Source organism: Metopolophium dirhodum, chromosome 4 (assembly GCF_019925205.1).
Source record: "Metopolophium dirhodum isolate CAU chromosome 4, ASM1992520v1, whole genome shotgun sequence".
Taxonomy (NCBI): domain Eukaryota; kingdom Metazoa; phylum Arthropoda; class Insecta; order Hemiptera; family Aphididae; genus Metopolophium; species Metopolophium dirhodum.
In genome coordinates, this window is record NC_083563.1 from 6461640 (window position 1) to 6480237 (window position 18598).

An 18598-nucleotide genomic window follows, 5' to 3' on the forward strand; every position below is an offset into this window, starting at 1 on the left:
CATTAATTTAAAAAGTAAACACATTTTATTCATTTATATGATGAAAAATGATATTATTCATTATACTTCTTTAGTGTGAATAATAAATTATTATTTTACATTGTTATTATTATTATTATTATTGTTTTTTTTTTTTATAAACCTTATATAAGTAAAATAAGACGTGGCCTAGTTTGTTTAGTTTGTATTTTCGACATCTCATCACGAGTTACGACATAACCTACTCACTATATGTCCACATTTGAATATATAATATAGAGTTATAGGAAATCTGGAAACTTTAATACAATGCAGTACACTTGTAGATAGATTATAAACAATAATATGTGTACAAATGTACAATTCAGAGTTTGACTTAAACCATATTATCTCATTGATAACACCACATAATACAATAATTATTACACCAACAGTTTATTAATATCACTATTTTAGTATTAGGTATATTATTATATCCATAACAGCCGACAGGTTAATACGATTTGGGAATACTGACGATAACGATTTTATGAGTTATACCTTTATTATCTACTCACGACATGTTGTTATTTATTGGTACTCGAAAAGTTGAACATGTCTCAATACTATGATTACAGAAAGAACGGTAAGACAAACACACATATAATATAATATACAAAAGGTGGTGTGTCTAGGGATTTTTAACTATGGATAAGAGATATTAAGCTGAGGCCATTATTCTTACTTTTTACAGCCAGTGAAATATTGAACAATAATTGTTAGATATTTATTATAAAATATTTTACTCTCCCCTTTCCCTCTCCAGATTGAATCATTACTCATTACTTTAAATATTTTGAATTATAATTTTTGTATTATAGGTATTGTACATATACCTACGTGCGTTATGAAACGGAATTATAATAATATTAGTAAGTTATTTAATTTTAAAGTAAATAATAATTTATAAAATATAAAAAAATTAACTTTTGGGTAACAGTTTTATTTTATGTAAATAATAATTCAATCAGTACCTATTGTTTTTGTACAATATACTAGACACAATTTTTAATTACCAAGTATGTAAAGCTAAAAAAAATTCTTATGTTTTATCATTTTTCAAATGTTTCAATTACAGTGTTATTGTTATTTGCTACAATGATTTCTATATGCTAAGTATTGTATTTCTAAACCATGAGTTTTTTTTACTGGTTAATTGAGTTTAATTATTTGTAATTTTAATTTGTATAAAAATTGTATAAAAAATAACATATTGATAAATCGTAATAGTGATAGTCGACATACTAACTAACTAGGGACAAAAGAAAAATTGTTACAGTCCATTTTTAGAGACTATCTGACTACCAGATGGTAAATCATTATGTTGTCATTATTAGTGTTATTACTGTACCTACTTCTTGTTCTTATATGACCAAATGCTATAACGTTATAGTCGGGAGAGCATAATATCATACATACGTGATACGTCATACAGTGGCGTAGTCAAGGGTGTGCTGGTGGGGCTATAGCTAAAATAAATTATTTCTATGGTCTATGATAGTTACTACAAGTCTGTAAAGTGCAAATACAAATTTGTAAAGCCGTATAGGAACTGAAACCTAAAATAAAACCTCGACATCAGTATGGTAAACTTATGGAAGACCCTATAGATAAACCAACTTTGTATAAATGCATTATCAGCCCCCCTCCCTTAAAAAAAAAAACCGTACATATCCAAGCAGCGATCATCGTATCCTCGTCTTGTACCCTCGTGAATAATATGATTTTGGACATGTGCCACGAATTCGGAATTTCAAGGACTAACCTAACGATCGTGTATCGGTTATAATATGATGTTATACATATTTTAATGGGTTCCTATATGGGTATACTATTATTTATTAATAATATAATATATGGATTACCGAAGGCTCAAGGCGGGAGTACGCGTAGTATTTTTACCGGCAATAATATGAGGCATTTCATCGCGGTGCACCGTTATTAAAATATGCTTAGGACGAAAACGAATAGCACGCACGCACACACGCCTATAATATTATATTATAATAATAATAATAATATATTGTGTGAGCGCGCGCCTATAATATATAGGTAGGCACCTGTTAGTTATAATAATATTATTATTTATGGATGCTAGACGTAATCATCGGAGACAAATTATTGCACATTACGCATACTCAACCGACGGCCCTGCAACATTGAAGCCTAATCAAATACCACCGTGAAATTATACGGTCGGCAAACTCACGGTGGAGGAAAAAGAAAAATGTATACATATTATAATAATAATATTGTACAGGTGTCAGGTACGTTCGGTAGACTCACGTAATATTAATAATATATTGTATTACTGTGTACGAAGTGTTGCCTATTAAAATGTCATGTGATTATCGTGACGGACGAGCGAAAATTCGCCTTCGTCATGAATCGTCCCTCACGCGTATAATATTATAACCCTATAGCATTACGTCTGATTATGATTAATTAACGTAATATAGGTGCATCAACTGCTCAGGCGTGTATCATCAAAATGTTATTATCGTGGTGAAGATAACAATTTCAACCAGTTATCAGTCTACAACTGTGTGGGATGGCGTCCCACAAATGGTTTCCATCTATTAGATTCTATACTAAAATATTATTATACAAACATAACACATACAAAATACCTTTTTTTAATTTTTTTAATCTTGAGCCCGGCAACTATGACCACTGGCTTTTGTAGGGATTAAGAACTATGGTTGGTAGGGTTGGTACGGTAAGGTTCTTACGGTTTTGTTACGGTATGTAAGCAACACGTGTATGTTTGTCAAGGTTAATGCTACTACGAACCGGGATGGTTACCCATCCGGGAACTAGTAGCAGCTGACGTTACTTACTCTCAGTCACATTGCGTGACTGATAGCAGCCATAAATCAAAATATAGTATTATGATAAAATTTGTATAGCATGTAATAGTATTATAATAATTTCAAGTTGTATCTACAACTTTTGTGTCAGCCGTGATCAGTGGTGCAACAAGTGGGCGAATTGTATGGTACATACACTGCAGGGGTCTGGGCCACCTGACATTTGTGGGGTGGGCACCAGAGTACCAGTCATTTGGTGGAGGATTTATTTTTAGCGGCATAACAATATTGATAGGACATATATGTTTTAAATAGTAGAGCTCCCCCCCCCAACTATTCATTACTTATTTTAAAATAGAAAAAAAAACAGATAACAAAATATTTATTTTTACTCTAGTTTCATTTTTATTTTATTATTAGTAGGTATCTAATGAAACTGTTCACAATTTGTTTCAAGTCTTACTTAACACATTTAAAGTCAGTTATCAGTCAGTACAAGTCAGTATCATTGTATCAATTATCATTTACAAACTCTTTTAAAAGGTATACCTATCTATATATATATATATATATATGTTCATAATATACTTAAACTTTTACTTTTACTGGATAGGGCTTGTAATTACTAATAAGAGTTATCCGCAATGAAATATAAGACAATAACCTAACCCATAAAACCTGACAGTAAAATATAAAATATACACTTAACAGAACATTAAACAAGAAAAAATTTCAAAATGTCTTATTTCTTATGAATTTATGTCTAATGCGTGGTGACATCGTTGACATTAGCGTTGAATATGTGGGTGTCACGTACAGCATTTTAGTATGAGTAATTTTTAGCATTTTAGCATGAGTAATTTTTTTTTTTTTTTTAGGGTGGGTGGATAAGCACCCCAGTCCCCCTCCCATAGTTGCGTCTATGATAATGATGACAGTAAAGATGACAACATTGAACACGACAAACAATGATACACAATATTACCAGCAGTGTTACTTTATTTATATGAACAAGTTTTGGTACCTTAGAATCGCATCGCATCAACCTGATGCGATTATTTTCCAATATTGTCCGAAAGCTCATAGGTAAAGGATATATTTTAATTTATTTATATTACAATAAAATATAAATTAGTTATTGTATTTGCTATAAAAACAACTTACGAGGAACCTTGAATTAAATTTTCAAGTTTTAAAAAAAAAATGTTTTCAAATGTATTAAATAGGTAGCTAAAAAAAATTTAAAAACCAAAATATTTTTTAATTATATCATATTTAGGTGAACATTTTAAGTATCTGCCCACCTATACGGTTATTCCTTTTTGAAATATTTACCGTAACTTTGTTTTAGTTCTTTCCTATTATTTTGAGAAGCAGTGAGTAGGTGGCACCTATTGGATATTTTTAACTTCGACCCCGCCTTAGTACCTATACCAATTAAGTCCAATTCAAATCAATTTCTTCTCTCAATATTGAAAACAATTTTTACTGCTTCAAAAATCGATGATAAACATAAAAAAACATTTAAATACAACATATTTCAAAACTAATACACATTCATCGCTTCGTTCTGAATATAAAACATCATAACATAATATTATGCTGAATTGCTGCAACTAGTTGTGTACATTAATGATGCGCTCCAGTGTTATTTAGTACAATATTTAGCTTATGAAAACACTCATAATTACTAAAGTACCTACGTATTATAGTATTAATTAGTCTGTTCGCAATACACAAAATGCAAAAAGTCCATGACAAAAAAAAATAATAATAATAATACCTAATAACATTATTACAATTTCCAATGAAGATTAGAGAAAATGCTGTGTTATTATAAATACACTAATGATTTATGACTGTGGTTAATCTATATTTGACTATAGGTTTTTATTTTTTGAAAAATGTTATCGCCACTTAATATTGTTTCGAAGATAAATATGTGGTAAACACACAACGGAGTAGTATTTATTAATGAACACAATAAGTCAATAATTGCCTCGGGGAACGATACCGCAGGTAATAACGAGTCCCCTCTGAAACTTGAAAGCATAATAAATAAAGTACCTACGTAACATTTAATGTCCGGCGCGTCTCCAGTTTCGTCTAACTATCTAAAAGATTCATTGAAAAAATATTTCATGGCGTGAGAGTCAAACAAAACTATAATTATACCTACGTCATATAGAAGTACCGCGATAAAATGTAAAATAAATTGAATTTGTAAGTTGTTGTCCGGCTGAAGAAATAAAGATAAAAAAAAACCAATATAAAACTATTTGTATAAAACAATACTTTTATGTATAAATGTATAATTTCTTGTATAAATGTATATAGTTTATTCTATGTAAACTTAATAGTAGTTAGCCGTTAGCTGTAAGTGTACAAGTAACTTATGTACGCGTATTATTATTTATTTTATAGTAATTTTCGTTGACTCACGCGCCTTGTAAATGATAATTTAATATAATAATAACACGGGGAAAACTTATTACGTTCGAGTCACAATTGGCGAGATAGGAGGTCCCCTCTCTCTGCGCAGCGACGTTTGTTATTATTTTTTCATGTCTTCAGACTTTGTACTTTTTATTTTTTTCACATCAATCTTGTTTTTTTCTTCTTTACGATTTTATAATATATGTAATAATAATTTGACAATGAGTATATTATGTAATTAGCACCACTTAATTGATATGTATTTTATTAGGTATGTTGTAATTCATTCATCAATCAAGTTTATTTTAAGAGATACATTTCAAGAAAATTATTAAAATTAATATATAATATATACTAAAATAAAAAAAAAAATTAATATAGTACCACAGGCTAATGACCTAGTAGTCGAAGCCTTAACCCTAATGAAAAAAAAAAAAAAAATTAAGCTAATTGTAATTGTAGAGGAATACGTACTTTGTGTATAAATCAATGAGTAATATTTCAGTTAATAATTTTAATATTAAAAAATTTAAAAATGACGAATAATATTATAATTCATTATAGCCCATTTTTATAGCTGATGTAAGCTCGGTTAGTTTCAATAATGAAAATTGCAATGTGGCGCACATCATATGTATTTTTTTTTACATTTTGGCACTGATTATATACGCTCTAAAATGTACCTATCCGTAGTGGAATGGTGCAAATTACAAGTTCTAAAATTGGCTCAAAATACGCCATCCCCCACATAATCACGTTGTAATATTTCATAAAAACGTATCAGTCCCTTTAAATCGAGCTACTGTTGTTCTTTTACTCCAGTGTCATGTCGTCTTCAATATATTGTAACCAATATTGCCCTTTTTTTTTTCTTGTTTTAACCTAGTCAGTACAGATGTAAACGAAAATCGAAATGATTTATTGAACTTCTCAATAATCAATAGACACGAATTTTTTGTCACTTTTCGAACGGCATAATTTATAACTATTATGTAGGTACACCTACCTATATATTTTGTTGTTGTAATTATTATTCTCACAACCTTTTGTGAGAACTTAATATTTGCTTTAAGATTTACATTCGACAGGTGTTTACTGGCGGGCGGTATCGTAAACACTTCAAGGCATTTCAAGGGGTCATAAATAAATTTCGTTAGACAGGTTTTTGGTTGTAAATAATTACTGTTCACGTTTAGTGTCATTGATAAGATTCTAAAATAAACACATTTATATTGTACACTTTATACAACGCGTACATAATATATACATATTATGATGATAATGATATATTACAGACTATAGGTGGTTCGAAATATTCTTTATGTTATGGGTATAAGACAGTATATAACAGGTGTGTATATTAGATACATTAGTAGTATATGTTTAATAAGTATTTGTTTAAAATGTTGAAAATTACATTTCTTTCTTCTTCCTTATCATTTCTGATGTATTTATCTATACAGCAAAATCCTGGTTCTTCGGTAGAATAACAATTTCCGGTTTCTGTCTCTGCACAACAACTACAACAACATTAACGCATGTCTATATGGGCGGTATTGTGTTACATATAATATATTTTATAAGTAAAATCGCTGTTCGGATAAATATGGTTATGTATACATTCATTTTTATAAATGTATTTGCTGCAGGTGTCGATTGGTCGGTTGAAAGGCTCAATTAAAAGTTTCTGTTTTTATTTGCAAAAATAAAAGAGAAAGAAATAAAGGAAATCGGCCGCCGCCGCCGCCACCACCACCACTATAGCGATTTATTAAAATCGTCTCGGCCCCTCGGCCGGGGTGATTTATTGCCTCGCAACGTCTGCCAAGGCTTTCTCTCCGCCCGCCTACTTGCTTTACACGAGGCGTGTACCGGCTGCAAATTAGCGTCGTGACTTTTATAGCGTCGTTAATTATAGTTAAGTCCGACCTCCTCGGGGCCCCATAACTCAAGAGACGAGCAACAGCAGCAGAAGCAGTAAAGACACGGATGAGCGCGGGGGACATTTCCAAAAAAAAAAAAAAAAAAACGAAAACGAAAACCCTTTGATCTATGGCGAATCGAGCAAAAACGAGACCCGACGACGGGTCTTCCCATATATCCATCTTCGTTTCCGTTACGGAACAGTGCGGATTGCGTCTTCGCGTGTGGCGGAGTACACCGCACGGACCTGAGGATCGAGTTGCAGGACCTTTGGCCGCGGACCGTTTGAACGCGATGCAAAAGAATAACGCAATTATAATTTATAATATCACGCATCGCCTAATGATGCCTTTCGTTGTTCTTCACGTTTAAACGCCATTCTTCGCGGACTCTCTGTCCCGTGATCGTGTGTTAACACTATAATATTTTAAGTTAAGTTGTTGTTTATAATCGTTCCGAATCGATTGATAGATCTGCGCGGATCGAACCTGCTCGGTGTTGATGACTGTATACCTATAGATACAGCGGCACACACACACACTTTGATGGTTTACAAATCGGTTAAGTCTCGAGTATTTTTAGAATCGCCTCGTGTTATTTTTTTTTTTTACTCTCATCGTATATATATAATATACGATGTATATTATAGCGTGACTCGGCCAGACTCTTTCCGATGATTTATTATGTCGTTCGCGCAGTATAGACGCTTATTTTATTTTATATTTTTCAGCGGGACGCAACTTTTTATCGCAATCGAAATTAAGTCCCCCAATAAAATACACGTAAAACACTAAATCAGACGACACTTGACAGTTGTTAGGAGTCAACGACGACGATTTAAGTGCAGATATATTATGCATAATATACACGACACACGTATTATTTTTATTATTACCACATTCACTCGACGGACGGCTGTTATTATATAGCAGTCGTTCGCACGCGTTTCGTGTTCCTTTTGATCTGCTCATACGACGACAGTTGTAAAACGCATATCTTGGAGGAGTGCCGGCGCAGTGTAATTATAATCTCCCAAACAAATTTATAACGTCCCTCCCGTGCCCGAACGTTTTATAAGAAGAAATATTATTACACATAATATTTTACGTATAAACATTATTCGTTTTCAGTGTCCAAAAATACACGCGCGTCTCGCATGTCACTTAGTTACACACCGGTGGCGGCGGTGGTTCGGCGTCGGCGTTCAATTTTCTTACAGTACGTCAGATGTGTTTTGACGGTTTAAGAAGTGTTAACGACTTTGTTGGCGGCATAAAATATTCGAGATATGACACTCCGGTGGCAAACGACCAATGGATTGTTTGAAAACGTTTATTGTGAACTATGCACTGCAACAGCGACGTCAACTGTACGCAACCGCCGCCCGCTGTCGACGCGCTGAAAACGACGTGTTATAAAAATAACAGGAGACCTGCAGAGCGCCAGAGCGGGTGTATGGAAACCGTTCGTCTACTACTACCGCGGTAGTGTGCGTGTAACGGAAATATATTTTGATCAAAAACAACCGTTGCACGTGGTACATATTGGTAGGGTTTTGAGAATATTTGACGCAGCATTTCAACTGCGCACGCCTTCGGTCTTTTGGGTTCTCGCGTAAAATAAATAATGAATAAATTAGCGCTGTCATATTCTAGTAATGCGCGCGGCCGAACGGACCGTCTAATATTAGAACATTGTATGTATTGAAGTCTTTAAGCTGCTCTGCGATCAGCGGCGACAGCAACAAGGCCGACCGCGAGACTGACAATTATTACAATTTAAACAGTGCACAACACGTCGTCGTCATCGTGCAGTTGTATAATATTATTATTATACCTGTGCATGTATATATAGTTTAGAATCTCGGCGAATAGTTGTCGTAGAGACTAGAGAGAGAGAGAGAGAGAGATATAGCACTCTACACGAGTGCGGTTCGAGTTCCGATCGAGCGTATTTATAAAGCGGCCCGACGAGAATGTCATGCGATACAGTCGAGAGGAGCGCTCGTACAATTATTTATCGCGTAGAACACCGCCGCCGCCACACGACTACGACGAAAATTTCGCGCGGTCCAACGGTCGGCGCGTTTCCCCGGCCATAAATCCAATTATATAATATATTCGCTGCACGGTCCGAGTTCTCGGGACACCGGCCAAAGTCCTCGTCGTCGGGTGTATTAGCGGTCGTCCGAATTAATTTAACCACCGTCGACGCATATAAATCTCGTCCGAGGACGCGTCGTCCGCAATTAGACCGCGAAACAACGATCGACGATTAAGAATATAACACCGTGCAGCAGCGGCACACACCTATATACATAGGTACTATAATAATATCATTACACTCGACCGCGTGTTACCGCCCCCGCGAGAGATGGCTCACAATTTATTGTTAATATATGCGAGTGTGCTGATTATCCAATGATATAGTCCTATATCGGACACAGCACACTCCTCGAGTTCTAAATGTTCCAACGACCGTATTTTTCTGGATGTCATATTCATTTGCGATCTAATGGACTTATGGATATCCGAGGTCTATCGAGTCTTCTTAGACTGGCGGTTCCTTCCTTCTACTCTAGGAACCGTCCAACGTTTCGCCTTTCAAAACATAAAACTCTTAACGGCTATTGATGGGTTGTGGGCTTCGTGTAATACGACCCACGAAGTTGATTTGTTTCATTCGTCTTGCAGTGCCAAAATTCGTGCAACCATTCTATCTTATTAAGTTTGTCATACTAGTCTAGTTTTTTGGTATATACCTATTATGTATTTTATACAGAGTAATATAACGTGCAATATTTGTGTTGGTCTACGTAGGTAATTACTAATTACTAATACACTAATTAATATTGATTATAATATTAAAGGCTAATGATGTGACGAAAATATTTAAAAATACGCAGTAATCGGCAAAATAAATGTGTTTTGCCACTGCAGGCTCTGTATTTACGACTGCTCTACTTTAATCATTTCACAAGTGGACGGTGTGGGGTAGAGTAATATTATGTTAATATTATACATAGATATTTAACTGCAGTTTAACGTAGTAGACAGTAGTAGTAGTAGTAGTAATGGGTAGTAAGTTTTCAAGACGATATAGAGGCTAATTATGTTATTCTGATACCATATTACCATGTGTAACACATGTTAAGAGTTATGACTTAAGACAGGTTTTTATTATGACTTATAAGTCGACGCTAGTTATAATTTTTTTACGGATTCACAATGTTAACACTGCGGCATGTTCACAAAAATATATTGGTCATACATTTCGTCATTTTATGAGCTTTTATCTGCGGACCGCGATGGATCTGATATAGGTTATACTATAATGATGACGAACAATGTACAACTACATATTTATACATTATTATTAATTATCAAACTCTTATACAGTCATTATTGTCATGGGGTTTATGACACTATCGTAATCGGATTTTTACAGTCGCACAATGCTGATGCAAAACGATCTAGATAAAATTTTATCACGCAAAATCGTTCTATTAAAATTCGGTCGAATGCAACATAGAACTTTTATCATTTAATATAGTAATATCGTATGTAAAGACATGTTCAAAATAATTTAATCCGGTGTCGTCGACGTAAGTACTAACAACACATATACAACATAATATAAATTATAATTGCATCTTTTCGATATCTGTGCTGCTATGCAATAGCAAAAGGCGCTACGTGTAATACATTTGGACGTTCCATTAAAAACAAAATTAATAAAACGTCGTCTAGAGTGTTTATGACTTATGTGTAGGTAATGGAACATTGGAACAGTTGACTTGAAGTGTCCGTTTTAATGGAATATGATAATATAATATATTGTTAATGACAAGTTAATAAACACTGGATAACCTACCGCCATTAATTTTAAAATCAGACAGGTGTTTATCTAATAAAACTCATATTTCCTCCATTTTACATCTAACGATCTAACCCTGAAACATAATTTCAATTATAATATTCATTAGGCAAATTATTTTTATACTGAATATTTATAAGCCTGTGAAATTAATCTATTCTATTTAGGCCCATAGAGTTTCTCGGAAGAGAAAGGTTTAGTAGGCTCAGGGCATAGGTTACTATTAAAATATTAAAAAAAAAATAATCGTGTAATAAAAACTGTCTTCTATAAAAAGTATATTTTTTATTTTTTTACAGACTATTTTAGATATTTATTTAATTCCTTAAATAAACTAGCAACAACATACACTATTAGGTAGGTAAGTATATTATGTACCTAATACATAGTTACCTATTTCTAAAACAATTGAGAATAAACATGTTAATGATGGACAATATTAAATAATGTTTTGTTATAATACTTATAATTAATGACGTGTTTTAATTTGTAATTATTTAATTATCTACAAATAAATAATAATAACAACTATGTACGAAAATTTAGCGAGTACCTAAAATAATTTCTATTTTGATTATCTCATATAAAACAGATGAGTGTTATGCGACTGTGATATTCTGTATTTTGGAGTTGGTAGTGCTCGTATAGTGAAAAAATATTTGCGCAGAATACTTACAGACTACAGTAACTTGTGAACATTAAAAAAATAACGTCTAAATGCTTAAACTACCAATTAGTGTGATTATATTTCTTTGTGGCGAAGTGATAGAAGTATAAATATTTTGCGAGTGATAAAGCGTCATACTTACAGAGTATGAACTCACCATATTAATTCAGAAAGAAACATTCTACAAGAAATCATATAGAAATTAATATGACCGTATTATAATAAAAACATTATATTATATTATTATTATAATCGAATCCCAAAAAGTTTTGGCGTGGTTTTGAAGAGGGCGTGTAATTATGTTAGCATCGCAGTTGAATAAATAAAAATGCAAAATTATTCATGCTCTACCCGATTCGATAAAATCGAATTCTTCACGTAAGCCAATTTTTAACTGAATGATTTTAAATTGCGTTATAAAATGTGATAATATGTTTTATACGTTCTTGCAATAATTATACGTTGGATGAAAAACAATCATAATAATATATGTTTTATGGAGTATAGTAATAATAAGCTTTGACTTTCTAAAATTATTATACTAAATGAAATATTTATTATGAAACTTCTGCACGTGCTGATTGGGATGTAGGTATCACAATATTAGCGTCGGTGGTATAATATTAGTATATTCTGTACCTGCGGGACCCCACACCCGAATATTGTGATGGATCCTTCTTAAAATGTTACGTTCACAATAATCCATTTTACTCCGTCATTTTTAAAATTAGAGTTAATTGGCTTAATATATTATACAATTCAAAGGTTGGATCATTATAACTTGTTTCAAAATTAAAATATCAACAAAATCCCCTGAAAATTCCTAGATAATAATCTTACCTTTAAATTATATAAAAGGTTCACTATAATTTTAAAAAAAAATTCAGAGTAAAACGGATTATTTCGAACGTAAAATGGCTATGTTATACGTTTGTATAAGACGGACACAAGGAAACAACACAATATGCAGGTTATTCGTTTCGTGTTTTTGTTCGTACTTCAAAAATGATTTCGACCGGGCGTACACTTTGTACTTATATTTATAAAAATGTTACATGCGATGTAATATGGGTAATAGACGCCGACCAAAATACACGACAAAACATCAATTCATTCGATTGTAACAAAATATTCTTACCGTTATCGCATATAGTAAAGTTATATTACATATTCTAAAGTTTACAATCGCGATTCAAAATTATAGTAATAATAATTACCAGGGTACTTTTACCCAATGAATCGTGACTTTTATCGGTATCATAAATAATACGCACTCGTGTAAGACATACACAGTTGTGTAACGGAAAACCGTTACAAGGTAGAGATTTTATTATATATATTTTTATATTTTTATACAATATAACTGATAAGACGTTATAAGTACGAAGTGATCACGAAACGTGATTTTCGATTTTTCAATAATCACACGCCGACTGTAATAGACAAAGGTTCACGATATAATATTATATAAATGTTGTGTGAATCGATTGATGAGTCGCAATGGTATTATTTTTCAATTATTGTACTTGTTGCGCGACTGCGCACCACACCTATTTGCGTAACGCCCAAATCCTATCCTAACGATAATAATAATATATTATTACCAGGTGTAAGCATATATTTACGTGTATACATACAATTTTATTATATTATTATAATATACGTTCCGGTCTTCTAGGTCTGAATAGGAAGTGTAGATATTCGACTGCTGTATAATAATATTCCGATGGCAAAGTGCGTGCGTATGTTTGGTACGGTTTTACACATTAACCGTCACCTGTCATCAGCGACCCGATTGACGTCATTTATTTATTTCATCTATTTTTCACCGCTACAAATACGTCGACCAGAACGCATTTAGATCGTTCGCACACGACCGGGCCCGAATCCGTCCCACGACACGTGCAAGATAAATCGGCGGTAATTCACTTTGGCGCGATGAAAACTTAATAATATCTCGCTTACACGAGGTTTTTGGTTAGGTTGTTTATTCTGGAGTGGCGGAAAAAAAAACCTGTATAAATATTAATGTTCAAACGTCCGCAGAAAAAATACCGAGTAAAATAACATCATGTATCTTATTACTCTATTTAATGCGTATGTCCAATGTGTTCACAAAACAGACACGGGACGACTGTGAAAACAAGTGGTCGCGGTGACGCGTCTGAGCTTACCGTTTCAATAATATTATGATGTACAGCATGAACCGTTGGAAATCACACTAAATGTCTGATGATTAATACTGGAACGAATACACCGCAGATTGTGTTACACTATTTGCGTATGAATGTATGATATCGTAGTGCCTTAGAAATGTGATTTCTGTAAATTGTACAGGTAAATGTAAATTTACGTACATTTTACTGCGGGTTTTTTTTTACCGGTGTTAAATTGAGTGACCCAGTATTTTAAATGTTTTTATTAGCATTTCAAATTTTAGTAGTCTTTAAGATTATACATACAGACCATACAGACGTATATAGATGTATTTAGTCTTATTATATATTTTGAAAAGGTAAACCTTTTATTAAATTCCAGGGACTGGAACCGAACCCAAAAGAACCGGTTCTGGAACCCAAAAACCCTTAAAATATTGGAATCCGGAACCGAATTTTAATATTTTTAAATAACCGAAAACGGAACTAATATTTTTATATGAACAAAAATTTGGTTTTAAAATAATTATTTTGTGTTTACCTCTGTTGCCTGTGATCCATTCGTTGGCCATCAGAAGTGCAGAAGTTCTTTGATAAACTGTGATTACTTTTTTTAGAGCTGTAAAATCTGGAACCGGAACCAGAACCAGAACCCTTAAATTCAATTTTGAAAAAACCTGAACCATAACTAGAACCCCATAATAAAAATAATTAAGTATCGGTACCAGAACTGGAACTGTAAAAACCTGAAGGTTCTAGTCCTTGTATTAAACACTGCACGTGATCAATTATAATATTATCGTAACTTATTTATATGGTTTGAATTTTAGAATATATTTAATACTTAATAAATACTAAACTAATCATGTGGTCATGTGGTCCCCAAGTTGTTACCAAGTAGCGGGTACCATAAAAAAAAACACATAATTGTAAAATCAATATATTATATTCATCGTTCCACTCGGTCTAAAAAAACATATTCGGGACTTAGAGAAAGAAAATATAATACTCTTCTCTTGTAATATTAATAAATATGGGGACATTCACTCTTCCAAGAAAAACTCATAATATTCTGGGATTGTCCAAGTTAGCTTTTATTGTAGAAACGCTAAAAGCAAACTACAATGATTAAAGGCGTGTCATCGTTATATGCATATGGTTTAACAAAAGTTACCATTCTGACCGTTGTTTCTGGATTTTAACTTGGTTTTATTGGCTATTATTCATTGAACAATGACTCGATTGTCGTTCAGTATTTATGGTTATACCGTCAGCCGTGTCCTCCGGAACCGGAAGTTGTTATCGTTATCGTAATAGTTGTAGAAACTAGAAACCCGGAGACCTTTTGAAACTCAGGCTGACCATTTTCTTTGTAAAAATATCAACCACCCCCTGCGTGGCTGCGTTCAATATACAAGGCTAAACATGGAACTTTATACTATTGACATACAAAAATATTAAACTATCAAAGCCTTTTTTTCCTGTTTCCAATCAACTGCCTTTGCTAGTAACAGCATTATCAATATCAATAATAGTTGTCTCCCCAAGGGAAGAATATTTCTATTTATGTCCATCAATATTTGTGTTAATTATTACTCTTCAGTTTAAACCAAATATTCGAATCATTGTCAATATTATCAGTAGTTATGACATACAACGTATCAATTAAAATTAAAATTAAAATTAAAGTTAAATTATTTAAAATAGGTCATTATAAACTTGATACGTCTCAGAAAATAGAGCCATTCTATAATTCATTTTTACTGTGTATTCTGTACCAACAGTTGATACATGCTATTATCGTTAAATATTTTACATTTATCGACTAATACGTAATAATAAATATGATTGGTATTAATTAAGTTTTTTCGATGGGAACTGTCCTTACGACTTAATATGAGATTACTGTACACTTATGTAACTGGTAAGAAATAAAATGTTTTGAGTAATTCAATTTTAGTCGTACGTCAATATAAAATGAGCTAAATCGCATGTCGAACAACGTTTATTATCAACTCAAACTATTGGTATTGTTTTTGGCGTAAACACGCTAATCCACGTCACTGCCCATAAACATACGTCAATACATAACTTCGTAGATATTTCATTCAGTTGAAATATTTCGATATTTCTAGTTTCTATGCAATGTTAACTGATTGCTACCAATCGCTTCTTCGGTCGCCACTCCCCGCACGTAATTTATAAAACGCTCAGGCCGCGTTTTTGATTATATAGAGCAGCTAAAGAAATCAACGAGTGACGACCATCATCTCCCATGAAGTGTTATACGAAATCGTTCGTTTTCAACACGTTAATGTCTAAAAATAAATGCGAATGTAATAAAACACGTAATTGTATTGTATAGTATTATGTACTCAACGTGTGTGTTTGGCGTTTAGACAAATTGACTTAAGTGTTCGTCTATAAATTTCAGCGGTTCCCCAAGAAAAAGATTGCTACGTGTATGTAGTAGGTACGTATCCACCGGGATTTTGGTAGAAATGTATTGTCGAGACTAGAATAACTTGTGTATATCGGAGGGGTGCCGCAAGGTATACGTCGGCGTCCCTATTTTTACGTGCCTTATCTTGCGTTGCCACAATTGTATACAGGCGCCAGCCACAGTTTAAGTAATTCATATAATATATATATAGTAAGCATTTTTACTACCTAACGACAACTTACTGCCATATATGATGAGAAGAAGGAGTTCACGAGCAAAGAAAAATAAAGCTCTATTTATGGTAAGCTTTTAGAACATTTATTTTGTATCACAAGCAAAAATAAGGATAGCCCCTTGAATATTACTACAATTTCTGTGGCTCTATTGTGGAGACGTTTGGCCCACCAAAAATTTGATAACTTTATTTTAAAACTGAAATTATGCCCCTGGACAAAGGCGTAATCTTAAGGTTTCAAGTGGAAAATTGCCCCTCCCCCTATATATATTACTGAGCGGGCAATAGTGTATTTTTTCCTAATAGATTATTAGTTTTACCACATTGTGCTCTCCAAGAATATACCCTGAGTAACGCTTATTCCTCTAGACTGGCTGGACTAAATAGTAGGTGTTATTGACTATAGTTAATCAGCCAAAATCAAGAACTTTAAACAGTTAAATCAGCCACGGGTGATATCAACACTCAAAGAATACATATTGTTATCATTGTGCGTGAAGTATAATTGCTCACATTCACAACCTTCAAGCCAATAATGTGAAGTGCTACGTGGATATAATTAGTGGCTTGGCGAAGGGGTTAATCTTGAGGGGGCTCACTGGGGCCTCAGAGTTTTCTTAAAGGGTGTAAGTAATGAGTGGGTAATAATAAATGCAGATATTACAATAAACACTTTTATCGGATATTTGGTGGGTTAGGTTAGGTTTGGTGGGTGGAATATTATACTAGCATCTGAGAATGTCAATGTCATTGGGTATAACATATTATTATTATCGCATCCGAACCTGGTTCCGATATACCACCGCTGCCGGCCCGTTCATATAGTACATGATTATAAAACATATTTTTTCCTTCACACCTGCAGCGCAGATCACTACACAATAATAATAATGATAGTTGTAGTGCTGTGGTAGATAGGTGTTGCAGGTTCATATACCAGGTACAATGTACAATGTTGACACTTGACAGCACTCCCGTGTCGGGTGTCGGGCTGGGACCGGGGCGCGGAGGCTTGTGTAGGTATAATAATAATACGTGTACGCGTATATTGCGCCCGCATACAGTCGACCTATAACAATATAATATTATGGCTCCAGCTGATAACGTGGCGGTCGCACATAAGGTACGCATGTACACAATGTCCTTAATATTGTATTATAATATACGTATGGGAACATAGGTACGGTGCATCGCGCTGGTACGCGATGATGTGTAGTGTGTACGTCCCCGTTTGGGTGTTCGAACGGATTTACGACTTTTGAGATGTTGTAAATATTACTATCCGTGCGGGGAAGAGAAAAAAATATTTATCCGCACCGTGTGTGTGTATGTGTGTGTGTGTGTGTGTGTGTGAGCAACGGGTATATATTATTATAATAACATAATATAGTGTGGTGGTGCGGACTGCCCACGGAATTCGATTGCGTTGGTCGACGGTGTTATTATCATTATTATTATTTATTATTGTTATTACTCCGCAGCTATGTTATTACTACGTGCAGATTATCCAACCACGTCGTTATTATAGGTATAAGCCATAATTTATACGATATACATACGCCATGATGCAAATATGCGTTGATGCTGCAGGAGCAGCTTTATTCGTCTTCTTTTCTCTATTCTATTTTTATTTTTATATATACCACTTACTGTCTTGGTTATAATTATTTTTAAATTCCTAAAACTCAAAACATTAAAACAAGCTTCTGACAAAACAGAGATTATATTGGGCTTAATGTTTTGAATAATATGTCAAAGTTATAATAATATAAAACAAACATTTTAATTATAAATACATGTTTACAATACAATGCCAATTGATTTTCCACCCCCTTAAAATATGTGCAATTTTGATGTATACAAAACGTATTATAGCAAATATAATATTGCATATAATTTATTTTCTAAATTCTAACATTCCTATTTTCTAAGTATTTAAAACTTTATGATGATTATATAATATTATGATTATAATATTTATTATAGATATACCTCTTTATGTTTAACAAAAAAGTGCTTGGAATATTTTTTTGT

At 33.2% G+C, this 18598-nt stretch overlaps 1 protein-coding gene across 1 annotated transcript in view; it reads right to left on the minus strand.

Annotated features, from left to right (window-relative positions):
• LOC132942774 (zinc finger MYM-type protein 1-like) overlaps window positions 1-18128 on the minus strand; it is a 34177-nt gene extending 16049 nt beyond the window's left edge. The window contains exons 1-2 of the mRNA XM_061011413.1: window positions 18124-18128; window positions 14428-14574 (exon numbers count right to left, since the gene is read on the minus strand). Of these exons, the coding sequence (XP_060867396.1) occupies window positions 14428-14574; window positions 18124-18128 (152 nt within the window). The remainder of the gene's footprint in view (window positions 1-14427; window positions 14575-18123) is intronic.
• Window positions 18129-18598: the final 470 nt, after the last annotated feature.